The sequence below is a fragment of the Sinocyclocheilus anshuiensis genome, unplaced genomic scaffold, assembly GCF_001515605.1.
Source record: "Sinocyclocheilus anshuiensis isolate Anshui unplaced genomic scaffold, SAMN03320099.WGS_v1.1 scaffold393, whole genome shotgun sequence".
Lineage (NCBI taxonomy): Eukaryota > Metazoa > Chordata > Actinopteri > Cypriniformes > Cyprinidae > Sinocyclocheilus > Sinocyclocheilus anshuiensis.
The window spans coordinates 1301364-1320949 of record NW_015536501.1 but is presented as its reverse complement, the minus strand read 5'-3'; the positions used below and the strand labels follow the sequence as shown (position 1 = coordinate 1320949).

At 36.4% G+C, this 19586-nt stretch overlaps 2 protein-coding genes and 1 long non-coding RNA gene across 3 annotated transcripts in view; 2 read left to right on the top strand and 1 right to left on the bottom strand.

Moving 5' to 3' along the window:
* The window catches only part of ssbp2b (single stranded DNA binding protein 2b), an 80048-nt gene extending 66857 nt beyond the window's left edge, over positions 1-13191 (top strand). The window contains exons 6-17 of the mRNA XM_016487357.1: positions 1288-1347; positions 1704-1770; positions 2442-2512; positions 3375-3442; positions 3549-3594; positions 3724-3759; positions 9859-9913; positions 10591-10661; positions 10807-10885; positions 11164-11192; positions 11408-11506; positions 12367-13191. Coding sequence (XP_016342843.1) covers positions 1288-1347; positions 1704-1770; positions 2442-2512; positions 3375-3442; positions 3549-3594; positions 3724-3759; positions 9859-9913; positions 10591-10661; positions 10807-10885; positions 11164-11192; positions 11408-11506; positions 12367-12396 — 711 coding nt within the window. The 3' untranslated portion in view covers positions 12397-13191. The remainder of the gene's footprint in view (positions 1-1287; positions 1348-1703; positions 1771-2441; positions 2513-3374; positions 3443-3548; positions 3595-3723; positions 3760-9858; positions 9914-10590; positions 10662-10806; positions 10886-11163; positions 11193-11407; positions 11507-12366) is intronic.
* Positions 13192-13340: 149 nt separating this feature from the next.
* Positions 13341-16433, top strand: LOC107689954 (uncharacterized). The gene is made up of 4 exons (XR_001634382.1): positions 13341-13413; positions 13692-13720; positions 13936-14034; positions 14895-16433. It is a non-coding gene; the product is annotated as an uncharacterized LOC107689954 (long non-coding RNA).
* Positions 16434-17787: 1354 nt separating this feature from the next.
* The window catches only part of LOC107689813 (acyl-coenzyme A thioesterase 12-like), a 9914-nt gene continuing 8115 nt past the window's right edge, over positions 17788-19586 (bottom strand). The window contains exon 11 of the mRNA XM_016487982.1: positions 17788-17964. Within this exon, the coding sequence (XP_016343468.1) occupies positions 17788-17964 (177 nt within the window). The remainder of the gene's footprint in view (positions 17965-19586) is intronic.

The window sequence follows — 19586 nt, the reverse complement described above, 5'->3', positions numbered from 1 at the left end:
AGCGCTCGCCTGTGACAGAACCCGGAGACAAAAACAAGGAAAAAAGGTGAGGTGAAGAAGATCTCTTGTCGGTGATTCTTCACTGATTCGCGTGCATTCTCCACCAGTGTAACGGGGTGAAGAATCACACTACAAGTAATCTCAATCAATAACCCGGAGGGTGGATTTATTGGTGTGATGGGTGCTAGTGAGAAAGGTCCAGGTAGGTGCTCCGGTGCCGTGAGTGCTCTCTTCCGTCTTCCCAGTGCAGAGGGTCCGTGCAGTGCTCCTGTGGGGCTGGTCGGTCACACGCTGCTTTCTGTGGGAAAAATGAGAGGGCGAGTTAGTGCTCAGTCTCATGGAGGAATCTCTCAGATGGCAGGGCTTGCGTGGCTTATGTAGCCGCCGCCTGATGAGGTGCAGCTGTGACCGATCAGCCTGTGATGATGATGGCCAGGTGCTCCTCGCTTGTTTCCAGGGCGACGCTGATGAAGCTTCGGGACGCTCGTCACAATATATAGAATGTAAAAAAAATTCAATATATTAATTCATTCTACTACTTTTTAATCATCAAAGAAACCTGAAAAACATGCATCATGGTTTCCACAAAAATATTAAGCAGCACAATTGTTTTCAACATTGTTAATAATATGAAATGTTTCTTGAGCAACAAATCAGTATATTAGAATGATTTCTGAAGGATCATGTGACACTGAAGACTGGCGTAATGATGCTGAAAATTCAGCTTTGCATCACATGAATAAATTACGTTAAGATATATTCAATTAGAAAACAAGTTATTTTAAATTGTAATATTTCAGAAAATGTCTGTTTTTACTGTATGTTTGCATAAGAGACTTTCTTCAAAAACATTAAAAAATCTTACTGACCAAACCGGTTGTTCTGTAGTGTATATAGGGATGTTTTCTTGAGCCTTCTCGTCTTAGATACATGTAGTATGTTTACTTTGTCATCAAGGGTTTTTTCTTAATCTTACCTCAGATGTGGAGGTGGAAATGGCCTCGTTCGCTTGGATGCTTGGAAATAATTGTTTTCTGTTCTCCTGAGACTTTCTCGGTGCTATTGATTTGCTCGAGCTTTAAGTAAATGCCCCCAGAGCTGAAGTAAAGCTAGCTCACTGTGTACTGATCTTAAAACAGACCCAGTTCAGTATGGTCACTGCTGGCTATCTAGCTGTTGCTTTAGTGACGGTTTTAGTGAGCCAATATACGTTACTCAATTTTGATTTTATGTTGACTTTACAGTAGGAAGTTGCTGATTTCACGTGATATCTCTTCTTTTTTCTAGCCTTTCATGTCATCCCGTTATCCTGGCGGCCCCAGACCTCCTCTCAGAATACCCAACCAGGTGCTTTTCCATTTCAGTTTAGTTTTAATACACAATGCCATCTCAATATAGAAATACAAACTCATAATGGAGTGATTGGAGCTTTAAATGTTTTATTGTAGTCTTGTCTAATTGACTTGCTGTGAGTCATGCTAAGACTTTTCAGCCAAGACAAATATTTCCCTCAAATAATATATATTTTTCCTATTCCTGTCACTTAAGGCTATACATTTTATTTCCAGTCAGACTGCATGAATGTGATATTTTGGGTCCTGATCTAATGTCATAGCCCAAGGGCACCTAATGGGCCTTATCTACTCCTGCTTGGAAGATGTTGACAAGTGTATGTTAATTTGTACTGTATCTTACTGGTTCAGGCGTTAGGTGGAGTCCCTGGAAACCAGCCGTTATTACCCAGTGGTATGGACCCATCAAGACAACAAGGTTTGCTTGCAATTAAACCTTACAATGTTAATCTCACAAAGAAATATTTGGGTCATATTTAACACCTGAATCAAAACGAAAAATAAATTATATTTTACGTAAAGAAAATGAAGCCTATTTTAGGACCATTTTGTCCATGATGACATTATTTTCATAACAATTAAGCACTTTTCCCCCAGAATTCTCATTATCGTAATGCGAGAAAAAAAAAATCTCATTCTCATTATGGTAATTCAGTAATGAAAATCAAGTCTGGACAAGTTTTATTTTTTAATCATCATAAATTAAATAATAATGTTGTTTTGTTTCATGTTATAATAATGAGAGCAATTGCTTGATGGTTAATTGTCATGAAAATATTATGATCCTAAATAAAAATAGGTCATTTATATATTATATATTATTCTATATTAAATATCCACTTTTATTATTCTAATATGTATATTACTATAGTAATAGTGAATATTTAATATTACCATATTAAATGCACATTATTAATATTATGTCAAAATATCTTGTAATAGAAATGTAAATTGACAACATGAATTCAATATATATATATATATATATGTTATTTATTTTTAAATTTTTTTGGGCATTTCTTGACCGCTTTCATGAGATTCAACTAATGCATTTACCACTCGTTTCCATCTGATCATTTGATTGGACAGGTCATCCAAATATGGGCGGGGCTATGCAGAGAATGACTCCGCCCAGAGGGATGGTACCCCTTGGGCCACAGGTATGACCATCACACCCGTATGTTTTGATCTCTCTAGGGCTGCCCTCGACTAAGGATTTTTCTGGTCGACTAGTAGTCGTTCAGTCGTTCAAGCATTAGTCGACTAATCGCACGTTTATTAATAAACCATTTAAATCATTATTATGAGTCTTTAATTGCCTACATAGCCTAATAAGCGCTCAAGCACATGCATAAAGCTTGCCACAGTGCACCAGCAGAAGTAATGAATGATTATGAATGTGTCAGGGAAAAACAGTAAGGAGACTGCATTAACATTTTAATAATTCACTGATAAACAAGTGCTTTCTTTGTTTTGGTTTAAGAGATGAATTCGGCGACACTGACTCGTCATCTCCGCAGTACTGCTGCGCTTGTATGCATGTTTCATACGGATTACATAATCTGAGAATTTGTTTCACTTTCTATAGATATATTTTTAATGTCTGTAAGGCAAAGATATACACAGAGTTTCACGCTCAAGTTCACAGAGACCGAGACGGCAGAAAGCGCATCATGTTTGCTTTCATTATTTTACAAAAGCATGTTTTGTTGTTATTGTGAGTGCACACAAACAAATGTAGAGTCAGATGATAAGCCATATTTGAGGTCGATGAATGATAGGCGAGCATTTGGATGTCCTGCCCGATGAACTGTATTACCATAGACCAGCCGTTAACGATCTGTTAGTCACAAACTGCATGACTTCACCTGGGGATTTTTTTTTCCTGCAACTAATACAATTTTGGTCGACCAAGTCTCTTCTGGTCGACTAACGATTAGTCGACTATTAGGGGGCAGCCCTAGATCTCTCATCTAAATTATATGCAAAGACACTTCACTACATTTCTTTCTATCTTTCCAGGCATATGGAGGAGGCATGAGACCACCACTCAATGCTCTTGGGGGTCCTGGGATGCCTGGGATGAATATGTACGTACTTCCTATTACACTAACAAGTACTTGCCTAATAACAAAGATTATTTCCTACTTAGCCATACAATAGTCAATGAGTACAACACGTCTCTCCCTATTACAGGGGTCCCGGAGGAAGACCGTGGCCAAATCCACCAAATTCCAACTCGGTGAGTCATTTCTCCAATCAGTCCTTGTGAAAAGTCAGCCACTACAGCTGTAGGTTTGCACTTGAAGAGCATCAGATTTGTTGACATTCTCTGTTTTTTCTGTCTGATCGGATCCACGTGGCATTTAAGATCCCGTACTCCTCGGCATCTCCAGGGGGTTATGTGGTAAGTGCCGTGACCCTCTCCATTTACAGCCATGAATGCTCACGTCCAGCTGTTAGACATGCATCAGATCGCAGATAGTTCTGTGTCCTCAGTCGTGGAAGCCAATAAATGTTGTTACTAGTCATTACTAGAAAATATTTAAATACTGTTTGGTCAAAAGTTTTTTTTGTTATTAAAAGAAGTCTCTCCTGCTCACCAAGGCTGCATTTATTTAATCAAAAATACAGTAAAAACAGTAAAATTGTGAAATATTATTGCAGTTTAAAATAGCTGTTGTCTATTGTAATATATTGTAAAATGTCATTTATTTCTGTGATGCAATGCTGAATTTTCAGCGTCATTACTCCCGTCTTCAGTGTCACACGAACCTTCAGAAATCATTCTAATATGCTGATTTGCTGCTCAAGAAACATTTTTACATTTTAAGTAGAAAGACTGAAATTGTATTTTCTAGATACATTTATGAGATGCAAAATGACAATTTTAAGTACTGTTTTATGAAACAAATATAAAAAAATAGGTGAATTTTTGCTTAAAACATAAAAATTATCTGCCAGTGAGGTCAGGAAAAATATTTTCTCTTTGAATTAAGTTTCTTTTTCTCACCCCATTTCTTTCTTGCATTAAGCATAAACTCACTTAATTTTGATAGTTTCTTTAAAAACATCAAATCTTAAGTCATTTTGCTTCTCTAGCAAATGTGTTTTGATTTAAGAATGTTTAGACATTTGTACTGGATATAGTATTATATTATGTCATATACTGAATATGTATATTTGTTTAAATGAGGCACATAGCTTGTAGAATGACATCTAAAAAACTGGTGAAAAATCAAGTGAAAATCTCACACAACTAGACATTGCCAGATACATTGAAGCACATTTGAGATACCCAGTGTGATTAAACACATCAAAAAAGGTGAGGTGAAGAAGATCGCTTGTCGGTGATTCTTCACTGATTCGCGTGCATTCTCCACCAGTGTAACGGGGTGAAGAATCACACTACAAGTAATCTCAATCAATAACCCGGAGGGTGGATTTATTGGTGTGATGGGTGCTAGTGAGAAAGGTCCAGGTAGGTGCTCCGGTGCCGTGAGTGCTCTCTTCCGTCTTCCCAGTGCAGAGGGTCCGTGCAGTGCTCCTGTGGGGCTGGTCGGTCACACGCTGCTTTCTGTGGGAAAAATGAGAGGGCGAGTTAGTGCTCAGTCTCATGGAGGAATCTCTCAGATGGCAGGGCTTGCGTGGCTTATGTAGCCGCCGCCTGATGAGGTGCAGCTGTGACCGATCAGCCTGTGATGATGATGGCCAGGTGCTCCTCGCTTGTTTCCAGGGCGACGCTGATGAAGCTTCGGGACGCTCGTCACAATATATAGAATGTAAAAAAAATTCAATATATTAATTCATTCTACTACTTTTTAATCATCAAAGAAACCTGAAAAACATGCATCATGGTTTCCACAAAAATATTAAGCAGCACAATTGTTTTCAACATTGTTAATAATATGAAATGTTTCTTGAGCAACAAATCAGTATATTAGAATGATTTCTGAAGGATCATGTGACACTGAAGACTGGAGTAATGATGCTGAAAATTCAGCTTTGCATCACATGAATAAATTACGTTAAGATATATTCAATTAGAAAACAAGTTATTTTAAATTGTAATATTTCAGAAAATGTCTGTTTTTACTGTATGTTTGCATAAGAGACTTTCTTCAAAAACATTAAAAAATCTTACTGACCAAACCGGTTGTTCTGTAGTGTATATAGGGATGTTTTCTTGAGCCTTCTCGTCTTAGATACATGTAGTATGTTTACTTTGTCATCAAGGGTTTTTTCTTAATCTTACCTCAGATGTGGAGGTGGAAATGGCCTCGTTCGCTTGGATGCTTGGAAATAATTGTTTTCTGTTCTCCTGAGACTTTCTCGGTGCTATTGATTTGCTCGAGCTTTAAGTAAATGCCCCCAGAGCTGAAGTAAAGCTAGCTCACTGTGTACTGATCTTAAAACAGACCCAGTTCAGTATGGTCACTGCTGGCTATCTAGCTGTTGCTTTAGTGACGGTTTTAGTGAGCCAATATACGTTACTCAATTTTGATTTTATGTTGACTTTACAGTAGGAAGTTGCTGATTTCACGTGATATCTCTTCTTTTTTCTAGCCTTTCATGTCATCCCGTTATCCTGGCGGCCCCAGACCTCCTCTCAGAATACCCAACCAGGTGCTTTTCCATTTCAGTTTAGTTTTAATACACAATGCCATCTCAATATAGAAATACAAACTCATAATGGAGTGATTGGAGCTTTAAATGTTTTATTGTAGTCTTGTCTAATTGACTTGCTGTGAGTCATGCTAAGACTTTTCAGCCAAGACAAATATTTCCCTCAAATAATATATATTTTTCCTATTCCTGTCACTTAAGGCTATACATTTTATTTCCAGTCAGACTGCATGAATGTGATATTTTGGGTCCTGATCTAATGTCATAGCCCAAGGGCACCTAATGGGCCTTATCTACTCCTGCTTGGAAGATGTTGACAAGTGTATGTTAATTTGTACTGTATCTTACTGGTTCAGGCGTTAGGTGGAGTCCCTGGAAACCAGCCGTTATTACCCAGTGGTATGGACCCATCAAGACAACAAGGTTTGCTTGCAATTAAACCTTACAATGTTAATCTCACAAAGAAATATTTGGGTCATATTTAACACCTGAATCAAAACGAAAAATAAATTATATTTTACGTAAAGAAAATGAAGCCTATTTTAGGACCATTTTGTCCATGATGACATTATTTTCATAACAATTAAGCACTTTTCCCCCAGAATTCTCATTATCGTAATGCGAGAAAAAAAAAATCTCATTCTCATTATGGTAATTCAGTAATGAAAATCAAGTCTGGACAAGTTTTATTTTTTAATCATCATAAATTAAATAATAATGTTGTTTTGTTTCATGTTATAATAATGAGAGCAATTGCTTGATGGTTAATTGTCATGAAAATATTATGATCCTAAATAAAAATAGGTCATTTATATATTATATATTATTCTATATTAAATATCCACTTTTATTATTCTAATATGTATATTACTATAGTAATAGTGAATATTTAATATTACCATATTAAATGCACATTATTAATATTATGTCAAAATATCTTGTAATAGAAATGTAAATTGACAACATGAATTCAATATATATATATATATATGTTATTTATTTTTAAATTTTTTTGGGCATTTCTTGACCGCTTTCATGAGATTCAACTAATGCATTTACCACTCGTTTCCATCTGATCATTTGATTGGACAGGTCATCCAAATATGGGCGGGGCTATGCAGAGAATGACTCCGCCCAGAGGGATGGTACCCCTTGGGCCACAGGTATGACCATCACACCCGTATGTTTTGATCTCTCTAGGGCTGCCCTCGACTAAGGATTTTTCTGGTCGACTAGTAGTCGTTCAGTCGTTCAAGCATTAGTCGACTAATCGCACGTTTATTAATAAACCATTTAAATCATTATAATGAGCCTTTAATTGCCTACATAGCCTAATAAGCGCTCAAGCACATGCATAAAGCTTGCCACAGTGCACCAGCAGAAGTAATGAATGATTATGAATGTGTCAGGGAAAAACAGTAAGGAGACTGCATTAACATTTTAATAATTCACTGATAAACAAGTGCTTTCTTTGTTTTGGTTTAAGAGATGAATTCGGCGACACTGACTCGTCATCTCCGCAGTACTGCTGCGCTTGTATGCATGTTTCATACGGATTACATAATCTGAGAATTTGTTTCACTTTCTATAGATATATTTTTAATGTCTGTAAGGCAAAGATATACACAGAGTTTCACGCTCAAGTTCACAGAGACCGAGACGGCAGAAAGCGCATCATGTTTGCTTTCATTATTTTACAAAAGCATGTTTTGTTGTTATTGTGAGTGCACACAAACAAATGTAGAGTCTTTACAGATTTGAAAGATGTATTACTCTTATCTGAATTACCAAAACTGACTGAGTATTTTAGGAGTAAGTGAGCTCACCGGTGCCTCCATCTGTCCTGCAGTGAGTGAGCTTCTACACTCCGCACATTTCTCGAGCTTAACATTAGATTGAGCGGCCATGTAAAGTTGCTAATACTTACATATTTCAGATGATAAGCCATATTTGAGGTCGATGAATGATAGGCGAGCATTTGGATGTCCTGCCCGATGAACTGTATTACCATAGACCAGCCGTTAACGATCTGTTAGTCACAAACTGCATGACTTCACCTGGGGATTTTTTTTTCCTGCAACTAATACAATTTTGGTCGACCAAGTCTCTTCTGGTCGACTAACGATTAGTCGACTATTAGGGGGCAGCCCTAGATCTCTCATCTAAATTATATGCAAAGACACTTCACTACATTTCTTTCTATCTTTCCAGGCATATGGAGGAGGCATGAGACCACCACTCAATGCTCTTGGGGGTCCTGGGATGCCTGGGATGAATATGTACGTACTTCCTATTACACTAACAAGTACTTGCCTAATAACAAAGATTATTTCCTACTTAGCCATACAATAGTCAATGAGTACAACACGTCTCTCCCTATTACAGGGGTCCCGGAGGAAGACCGTGGCCAAATCCACCAAATTCCAACTCGGTGAGTCATTTCTCCAATCAGTCCTTGTGAAAAGTCAGCCACTACAGCTGTAGGTTTGCACTTGAAGAGCATCAGATTTGTTGACATTCTCTGTTTTTTCTGTCTGATCGGATCCACGTGGCATTTAAGATCCCGTACTCCTCGGCATCTCCAGGGGGTTATGTGGTAAGTGCCGTGACCCTCTCCATTTACAGCCATGAATGCTCACGTCCAGCTGTTAGACATGCATCAGATCGCAGATAGTTCTGTGTCCTCAGTCGTGGAAGCCAATAAATGTTGTTACTAGTCATTACTAGAAAATATTTAAATACTGTTTGGTCAAAAGTTTTTTTTGTTATTAAAAGAAGTCTCTCCTGCTCACCAAGGCTGCATTTATTTAATCAAAAATACAGTAAAAACAGTAAAATTGTGAAATATTATTGCAGTTTAAAATAGCTGTTGTCTATTGTAATATATTGTAAAATGTCATTTATTTCTGTGATGCAATGCTGAATTTTCAGCGTCATTACTCCCGTCTTCAGTGTCACACGAACCTTCAGAAATCATTCTAATATGCTGATTTGCTGCTCAAGAAACATTTTTACATTTTAAGTAGAAAGACTGAAATTGTATTTTCTAGATACATTTATGAGATGCAAAATGACAATTTTAAGTACTGTTTTATGAAACAAATATAAAAAAATAGGTGAATTTTTGCTTAAAACATAAAAATTATCTGCCAGTGAGGTCAGGAAAAATATTTTCTCTTTGAATTAAGTTTCTTTTTCTCACCCCATTTCTTTCTTGCATTAAGCATAAACTCACTTAATTTTGATAGTTTCTTTAAAAACATCAAATCTTAAGTCATTTTGCTTCTCTAGCAAATGTGTTTTGATTTAAGAATGTTTAGACATTTGTACTGGATATAGTATTATATTATGTCATATACTGAATATGTATATTTGTTTAAATGAGGCACATAGCTTGTAGAATGACATCTAAAAAACTGGTGAAAAATCAAGTGAAAATCTCACACAACTAGACATTGCCAGATACATTGAAGCACATTTGAGATACCCAGTGTGATTAAACACATCATTTTAAGACATTTACACAAGATATTCAGTTAAACCGCTGTCAGTAACTCCCGGCTGAGATGATTTGTGGAAGGGAAGCTGTGGTAGCTCACTGAAAGCAGCCAGACAAGACGAGCTGCTCGGGAAAGCAGAGCCGAGTCAGCAGAAAGGGGGAGAGATAATTAGATTTGGGAAGAGGGAGGATGAAGCAGATATGCACAGTGCTGACCACAGCAAGGGCCTCAGGCCTCTGTCATGAACCACACACACACACACACACACACAGGACTGTCTTCACAATTACACCTGTACATGCCATAAGTGCATGCAAATATAACTAATTAATCTGTGTTACATGAGATTCAGAACAATATTTGTCTTCTCTCTTTCTCAGGGTCCACCCGGAGGAGGAGGGCCCCCGGGGACTCCCATCATGCCTAGCCCTGCAGGTAGGACTACAGAAGATAGTTTTTCATGCAAAGATTAATTTAATTATGGATAGATATATTGAGGGGGAAAAATAAAATAAAATAAAATTATATATAATATAAAAAAAAGTTCACACACAAACATAAAGTATATATATTATACAATATATAATTTATATAATATATTTTTATATAATGTATTGTTTTAATTATAACATTTTTATATTATAACTAACAATAACATTTTTATTTAACATTTTATTTTTTTTTAAATAAAGCAATAAAATATTTTGTTTTATTTATGTACATGCATATAATTTTATTTTTTAAATAATTTGTAATTTATAAAAATACATTTCTTATATTTAAATGTTTTATTTATATATATTTATTTAAAATTTTAAATGATACCAATAGCATTATTTTACTTCATAAATGTTATATATTTTTTATAACAATAACTTTTTTTTGTATTTATATTTTACAATATTTTTGAGTGTTTGATTTATTTATATATGTATATATTTTTATTTATTTGAATCATTTTTAGTTTTTAAAACTTATAAATATTTATTTACTTACATACTTAAGTGTGTCTTTAGTGACCAAAAGTGTCCAAATACATTTTCCAGCCATATCAGTTGAGCATTGGCTGAAACGTTGTTGATGCACTTGTATGTTTGGCTTTTCCTCTACAGACTCGACAAACTCTGGAGAAAATATGTACACCATGATCAACACAGTGCCGCCCGGAGGAAACAGGCAAAATGTAAGAGAGCCTGATGAGTTTAAAATATTTACACACATGCGACTCAGGTCATATTGAGCTGCATTTGTTCATTCTGTACTTACTGACAAAACTTTCTCTGTAGTTTTATAATAACGTTAAATGAGCTTGTGTGTGTGTTTGACAGTTCCCTATTGGTCCGGGTGGAGATGGTCCGATGGGCGGCATGGCAGGAATGGAGCCTCATCACATGAATGGATCATTAGGTAAGAGCTTCTCTAATACAAACAACCACTTTAGAACGTACTCTTGGACATCTTTGAGTGCTGTCCACTTACTTTGCTTGGAGAGTATCAAAGCATGTCATAATTCAATGTGAAATCGCAGCTTTCATGCTTGAATTCCTGATTTGTTGTCATTTTTTGTCTTGCGTGATTATGCCACCTTGTGGTCATTGAAGATTAATGTGCATTTTAAAAGTACTGCCTTTGCAACTATACATCTACAGTATAATTTAAAAATCCGAAATCTATGATTTCTTTAGGATCAGCTGACATGGACAGTATGCCCAAGGTAAGAGTTGTTGTTTCATATTTTAATTAGGACTGTCAATTTATTAATATTTTAATCAAATTCATTACATGATAGATGGGCATTTTTGGTTTCTTGTCTTGTTAAAAGTTCAGCTTTTATTATAATTATTATTATTAAAATGTGTTAAATTGACAGCCCTAATCTTCATACACAAACCTTATTGGACTGAACAATCACACTATCTATCTGTACAGAACTCTCCTGGTAACCTAAGCATGAGCAACCAGCCTGGAACTCCTAGAGATGACGGAGAAATGGGCGGAAATTTCCTCAACCCTTTCCAGAATGAGAGTGTATGTCATTTCCTGTGTGCTAGTGCATTTGTGCTAAAAGTTTACTCAACCTCAGGTCATCCAAGATGTGGAAGAGTTTGTTTCTTGATCGGAACAGATTTGAAGAAATGTAGTGTTCCATCACTTGCTCACCAATGGATCCTCTGCAGTGAATGGGTGCCGTCAGAATGAGAGTCCACAAGTAATCCATATGACTTCAGTCCATCAATTAATGTCTTGTGAAGCAAAACGCTGCATGTTTGTACAAAACAAATCCATCATTAAGGCATTTTTATCTTAAAACCATTATGGATAGAGTCCTCTATCCATAATATTACGTTCTACAGTAATAAAAGTAATCTCTTCGGAATCAGAAAAGAAATATGCACAGATCAAGCACCATTTACTAATGAAAACAGTTCTAAACAGATATCTTGGTGGATTTTGATGTGAGAGGATGACAGCAGATGGACTTTTTCACAGAATGAAGTGGTGTTATGGATTATAGACTTGTATTTTGTCCAGAAGCAGTGGTTTGACGTTAAAAATGCCTTGATGTATCTGTTTATTACAAACATGCAACTTTTCACTTCTCAAGATATTAATTGACGGACTGGAGATTACTTGTGGATTATTGTGATGTTTTTATCAGCTGTATGGACTCTCATTCTGACGGCACCCATTCACTTCAGAGGATCCATTGGTGAGCAAGTGATGGAATGCTAATTTTCTCCAGACCCGATGAAGAAACACTCTCAGGTCATCCAAGATGTTAATGAGTTTGAGTCCAATTTCAGCAGATTTTCATTTTAGTGTAAACAATTCCTTTAGAGTTCTTAAAAACCCACTCAAACGCTTCTCTAACTCTAATGTCCTTGCAGTATTCTCCAAACATGACCATGAGTGTGTGAAGACCTCATTTGGAAATCCTGGTGGATTCCACCACATGACATGGAACCTGTGCAAGCGCGCTGTAGCCAGCCCTCTTCTGCTCTCTGAAGAATATGGGTCCAAGCCTCTCCTTTCTCTCTCCTTCCTTCGTTTCCTTTTTTCTTCAAATGTCATTCTTTCACCTCCTCAGCCGCGTCACATCGAGAGACAAAGCTGAACCACATTGGGCTGAGAATGACGAATCAACAGCCTGTCTATATTTACGTATATCTTCGTGTATATATGTGGGTGTACATTCAAAGTTACATGTGCATGTGTGTATGAAAGGACATATATTGATCCTAGAAAGAGAGACGATGGACTTGAACTGTTTTTAACGAAAACAAAATCATATTTTCTTGAAATAAGATGTAAATTGACAGATCTATGTAAACGGATTTATCGCAGGAAACACTTATTGAGATGCAGTGGGGGTCGAGTTCGTAAAATGGCAGAATCGCAATGCTAAAAATCAATTTCTCAGCGAGGACGCACTGTAATTGATTCATAATCGTCTTTGTGTCATCGATGAGAGTTTGATTCATATTTTATTGAAACGGGTTGAGTTGTCGTTAACGGAAATGTGTTCGTAATTCCAACTGACACCTGTAATTGATCATTTCCTACTGTATTCGGTCTTCTCACATCTGTGCTCCTCAAATGCAGTCCAATCTGATCAATACCCTGGAGGTTTTGTTTGTATATACAGGAGATTTATTTTTCAGGACGATGCCTACGAAGAACAGCCATTCCATACGTACACAAAATTCTTAACTGGGGGATCCTGATGAGTTTAAAATATTTACACACATGCGACTCAGGTCATATTGAGCTGCATTTGTTCATTCTGTACTTACTGACAAAACTTTCTCTGTAGTTTTATAATAACGTTAAATGAGCTTGTGTGTGTGTTTGACAGTTCCCTATTGGTCCGGGTGGAGATGGTCCGATGGGCGGCATGGCAGGAATGGAGCCTCATCACATGAATGGATCATTAGGTAAGAGCTTCTCTAATACAAACAACCACTTTAGAACGTACTCTTGGACATCTTTGAGTGCTGTCCACTTACTTTGCTTGGAGAGTATCAAAGCATGTCATAATTCAATGTGAAATCGCAGCTTTCATGCTTGAATTCCTGATTTGTTGTCATTTTTTGTCTTGCGTGATTATGCCACCTTGTGGTCATTGAAGATTAATGTGCATTTTAAAAGTACTGCCTTTGCAACTATACATCTACAGTATAATTTAAAAATCCGAAATCTATGATTTCTTTAGGATCAGCTGACATGGACAGTATGCCCAAGGTAAGAGTTGTTGTTTCATATTTTAATTAGGACTGTCAATTTATTAATATTTTAATCAAATTCATTACATGATAGATGGGCATTTTTGGTTTCTTGTCTTGTTAAAAGTTCAGCTTTTATTATAATTATTATTATTAAAATGTGTTAAATTGACAGCCCTAATCTTCATACACAAACCTTATTGGACTGAACAATCACACTATCTATCTGTACAGAACTCTCCTGGTAACCTAAGCATGAGCAACCAGCCTGGAACTCCTAGAGATGACGGAGAAATGGGCGGAAATTTCCTCAACCCTTTCCAGAATGAGAGTGTATGTCATTTCCTGTGTGCTAGTGCATTTGTGCTAAAAGTTTACTCAACCTCAGGTCATCCAAGATGTGGAAGAGTTTGTTTCTTGATCGGAACAGATTTGAAGAAATGTAGTGTTCCATCACTTGCTCACCAATGGATCCTCTGCAGTGAATGGGTGCCGTCAGAATGAGAGTCCACAAGTAATCCATATGACTTCAGTCCATCAATTAATGTCTTGTGAAGCAAAACGCTGCATGTTTGTACAAAACAAATCCATCATTAAGGCATTTTTATCTTAAAACCATTATGGATAGAGTCCTCTATCCATAATATTACGTTCTACAGTAATAAAAGTAATCTCTTCGGAATCAGAAAAGAAATATGCACAGATCAAGCACCATTTACTAATGAAAACAGTTCTAAACAGATATCTTGGTGGATTTTGATGTGAGAGGATGACAGCAGATGGACTTTTTCACAGAATGAAGTGGTGTTATGGATTATAGACTTGTATTTTGTCCAGAAGCAGTGGTTTGACGTTAAAAATGCCTTGATGTATCTGTTTATTACAAACATGCAACTTTTCACTTCTCAAGATATTAATTGACGGACTGGAGATTACTTGTGGATTATTGTGATGTTTTTATCAGCTGTATGGACTCTCATTCTGACGGCACCCATTCACTTCAGAGGATCCATTGGTGAGCAAGTGATGGAATGCTAATTTTCTCCAGACCCGATGAAGAAACACTCTCAGGTCATCCAAGATGTTAATGAGTTTGAGTCCAATTTCAGCAGATTTTCATTTTAGTGTAAACAATTCCTTTAGAGTTCTTAAAAACCCACTCAAACGCTTCTCTAACTCTAATGTCCTTGCAGTATTCTCCAAACATGACCATGAGTGTGTGAAGACCTCATTTGGAAATCCTGGTGGATTCCACCACATGACATGGAACCTGTGCAAGCGCGCTGTAGCCAGCCCTCTTCTGCTCTCTGAAGAATATGGGTCCAAGCCTCTCCTTTCTCTCTCCTTCCTTCGTTTCCTTTTTTCTTCAAATGTCATTCTTTCACCTCCTCAGCCGCGTCACATCGAGAGACAAAGCTGAACCACATTGGGCTGAGAATGACGAATCAACAGCCTGTCTATATTTACGTATATCTTCGTGTATATATGTGGGTGTACATTCAAAGTTACATGTGCATGTGTGTATGAAAGGACATATATTGATCCTAGAAAGAGAGACGATGGACTTGAACTGTTTTTAACGAAAACAAAATCATATTTTCTTGAAATAAGATGTAAATTGACAGATCTATGTAAACGGATTTATCGCAGGAAACACTTATTGAGATGCAGTGGGGGTCGAGTTCGTAAAATGGCAGAATCGCAATGCTAAAAATCAATTTCTCAGCGAGGATGCACTGTAATTGATTCATAATCGTCTTTGTGTCATCGATGAGAGTTTGATTCATATTTTATTGAAACGGGTTGAGTTGTCGTTAACGGAAATGTGTTCGTAATTCCAACTGACACCTGTAATTGATCATTTCCTACTGTATTCGGTCTTCTCACATCTGTGCTCCTCAAATGCAGTCCAATCTGATCAATACCCTGGAGGTTTTGTTTGTATATACAGGAGATTTCTTTTTCAGGACGATGCCTACGAAGAACAGCCATTCCATACGTACACAAAATTCTTAACTGGGGGACGCGAGAGGAACGTCTTCCGAAACTGAACTTGAGATCGTCGCACTAGCTTCAGTTACCGAAGAATATTTCTGTCATGTTTTGAAAATACTCCTAATCATGTGACGTACACAGATACAACGTTTACTGCTCTTATATTACGACGTTTTCTTTGTGAAAATCTTTGCATGTGAATACAGGAAGTAAGGACGATTTTTTGGAAAAAGGAAACTGGTCCATTCAGAGGAAGGGCACATGGATGGGAATTATAATTCTGTACATCTGTCATTCTAATCAACTTATTTATACAGCCGTTGTTGTGTCACCCGGAGAAACTGTGATTTGCTTTGATTTTATTTTTTATTTTTTTTTCAAGTGGAGTTATTATTATTATTATTAATATTATTATTGCAGAATTTCAAAAATATATATATGTGAATTTTTTTTATAGCTTGGGGATCTGATTCATCTGTGTCTCTGTGAATTATTTAAAACAATACTGTACAATAACTGAGGTGTTTTCGTGTTTATTTGTAATAACATTTGCCCTTTTTGCCCCAGATTTTTTCCTGACTATGAGAGAGACCCCATCATGAGTGTACAACATTATCATTTGACTTATTTGACTTATTTTGTGAAGTGTTTATTTTCTACCTTGTGTTGACTTTTGTAAATACACAGAGAAGTTTTGAATATCCTATACTGATATAAAGCTTCTCATTGCTGTTTAACAGACTGACAAATCATTTCGCTTGTTTTTTTATGTGTGATTTTGTATGCACTAGTGTTCATTGACATTTTTTTCTGTTTACATAAGAGAAAACATACAAATTGTTGCTTTTTATAATATATAGATTAACATTTTATAATATTTATGTGCAAATGGTTAAGGTTTAGCAAGGTTAGCCAGATTATTAGTTAATTGTCTTAAATACAATTTACACTAAAGTCACTGATACTATTTTGTTGATTTGATTTTATCTGTTCGGTAAAATTTAATTGCATTATTTATCATTGCATATTGGTTTCTGGTCAAGCCTACAATTTTAGATCAGTTCACTCCAATAACTATAAGGTTTTAAAAATCGCTCTGTAGCCCATTCTTACCAAGAAAGATAATGTTTTAGTAATTGTTTTTATTCTGTGAGAATAGTGAAGTCTTAATATTATCAAACGCTCCAGCTCTTCTAAAGTGGGTTGGATTCTGATTGGCTGTCAATGTTTTTATCGTTCATTAGATGGAAAAAAAATTTGTGAAAAATACCGCGGTATTGCGGTACCATTCCTCTGTGTAGTTTTACTTTCCTGTAGACTTTCTCATATAATTAGAATGATTATTAAATCTTTATATTTATTGTCCTTGGTGTGAACAAGCCTTTTCATAACGTTAAATGTTTTTCTGATGAACGATAAAAACACTGACAGCCAATAAGAATCCACCCTACAACTACATCACGGTTTATCGCGCCATCGAAAGTTGGTGTAATCAGACCTTAACTCTAAATAGCGAAAGTCCACACCACAACATTTTGTTTTTCAAACAGTTTTTCAGGGTACCTCTTCAGGTAAAGGTGATCAAAAATATTGAGGGCCAATCGAAATAAATCCGAATTTAAACGCTCGCTTCAGTTTTTGACAGAACACTGAACTGAAACGCTCGCACAGAATGAGTAGCACCGTCGTCGTTCGTTGATGTACGATAATCGCCGATGTAAATTGAAATTTTTTGGTGCATCAGAGCTCCTCAATTCTGCCATTTTACAGTATATTACATCCGTGACCCGTCGACACTCCGCAGCTTTAATACTCTCGCATAAAACAAGTTAATAAAACACACATGGCGATTACATCACAATACATGTGTCGTAGCAGCAACTGCAGCACAGGTGTGTGTGTGTGTGTGTGTGTGTGTGAGTGTGTGTGAATACATAGTGTCCTGCAGCTCGCAGAAGTATTCAGCTCGGTCGTCCAAGTTGGCCAGAGTTGAGATCACCTGGCATCAGCCTTGATAAGAGAGAAACGAGCTGACCTCCCGTTATTTCAACACGGATCAGCCTCATGGATCAGAACTGGTCAAGAGGAACGTTAGATACGGACGGATCCTGCGAGAAGGGATGGAAGAAAGCGTCGGGCCCGGTGGAGGTGCAGATGTGCCAGTCCATCCTGCCCTACCATGCAAACCACTAGGGAGAGCTGGGTGCAGGACAGCTGCTGAAGTGGATGGACACCACCGGCTGTCTGGCAGGTGAGTGGGACAGTGTGCTGTAGATGCAGATGTGGGATGGAGTTCAGGGTTGGTAACCAGCTTTTTTGATTGCCTTCACACATTTATTGAATGATTATATCATGATTTATAATCTGTGACATCGTCATTTGTTCCAAATTGAAACTGGAAAAAAAGTTTTCAGTTAAATAATACAATGTTTTGGCATTTAATATATATTTGGGGTATTTTTGGATACAGTAATTCATTTAGATTTGTATACTAAATATTTTTATTTTGAAGTAAAAAGTGAGATTATTAGGGTACGATGCCCCTTTCAGACTTAGGACAGAAAACCAGCAGTGGCATGTTGTTGATGGTGTTTTAATTAATTTAATAATTTCAGTTATAAATTCACTTAATATTTAACATTTTAAGCATCTTCATGATTCATCACAACCTGTAGGCCAGTTGGTGGAATCATTATGTCTAAATGTAGAGTTTATTGCTATTATGACATCAGTTTAATCTGTTGTTTTTCTGATTATTATTTAATCATTTTAAATCACCAAATATAGTTATTATTAATATTAAATAGTACAATAGTTTATTAAATGATTAGAATATTTATTTATTATTCTATTCTAAATGATTAAATATGAAAATTACATTAAGTTATGAAAGTTATCATTTTTACATATTTAAATTATCTAAATTATTAAACACTAAAATAATTGAATTTATAACCACTTAAATTTACATAAAATATTAGATTTAGTATTTGAATTCAAGTTTATTTGTATAGCGCTTTATACCATTCAAACTGCTTCAAAGTGGCTTTACCGTAAAATTAATGTGAGTGTCACAAAATTCTGCTTCAGGAATCAGTAGTGACAATAACACCTTTTTCAAATTATAATAATTAAAAATGATATAAGTTTACTTCTCTGGTCTATATGTCCCAGGTACTCGTCTTACCCTAGTGGGACATGATCGTCCCCTTTCATGGTTTTTGTGCAATAACAAGTAAATCAGCAAATGTTTCCATTTATTTCCCTTAATAATATGATGCATCATCACCCTGTAGACATACTAAAGATACAAATACATAACTATTGAGTAGTAAATGTTAAATTGCTTAAATATCCTATACTGTAAATCCATTTGGATAAAGTCTTGCCAATGAGATAGAGATCTTTAAAGGTGCCATAGAATGCATTGATACAATATTTTAAATTGTTCTCTGATATCTACATAGAAGGTGTGTGGCTAAGGTAAGGGCAAAAAATCTCCAGAAATGGTTTTACATGTCCATTTACAACCCTAGGATTTGTCCCTAGAATGAAATGGTCTGTTTTTACCTTATTTGGAAGGGTCGTGAATAATAATGGTGAGCTCTGCTCTGATTGGCTGTTTCACAGTGCGGCTCAATGTTGAGCTCTGCTCTGATTGGCTGTTTCGCAGTGCGGCTCATTTCAGTAGCTCACACAGCAGGAAGGAAACACAGGGAAAATATATATTTCAATACTTTCTCTCGCAGTTATATCGTTGGGTAATTATACTGTATATAAAATGCAGGCATTAGGGAGCCGCTATTAATATGCGGGGCATTGAAACTGCTTTCGAATGCACGATCGTTTTACTACAGCGTGCTCTGTGTAAACTACAGCGGCAGTACTTA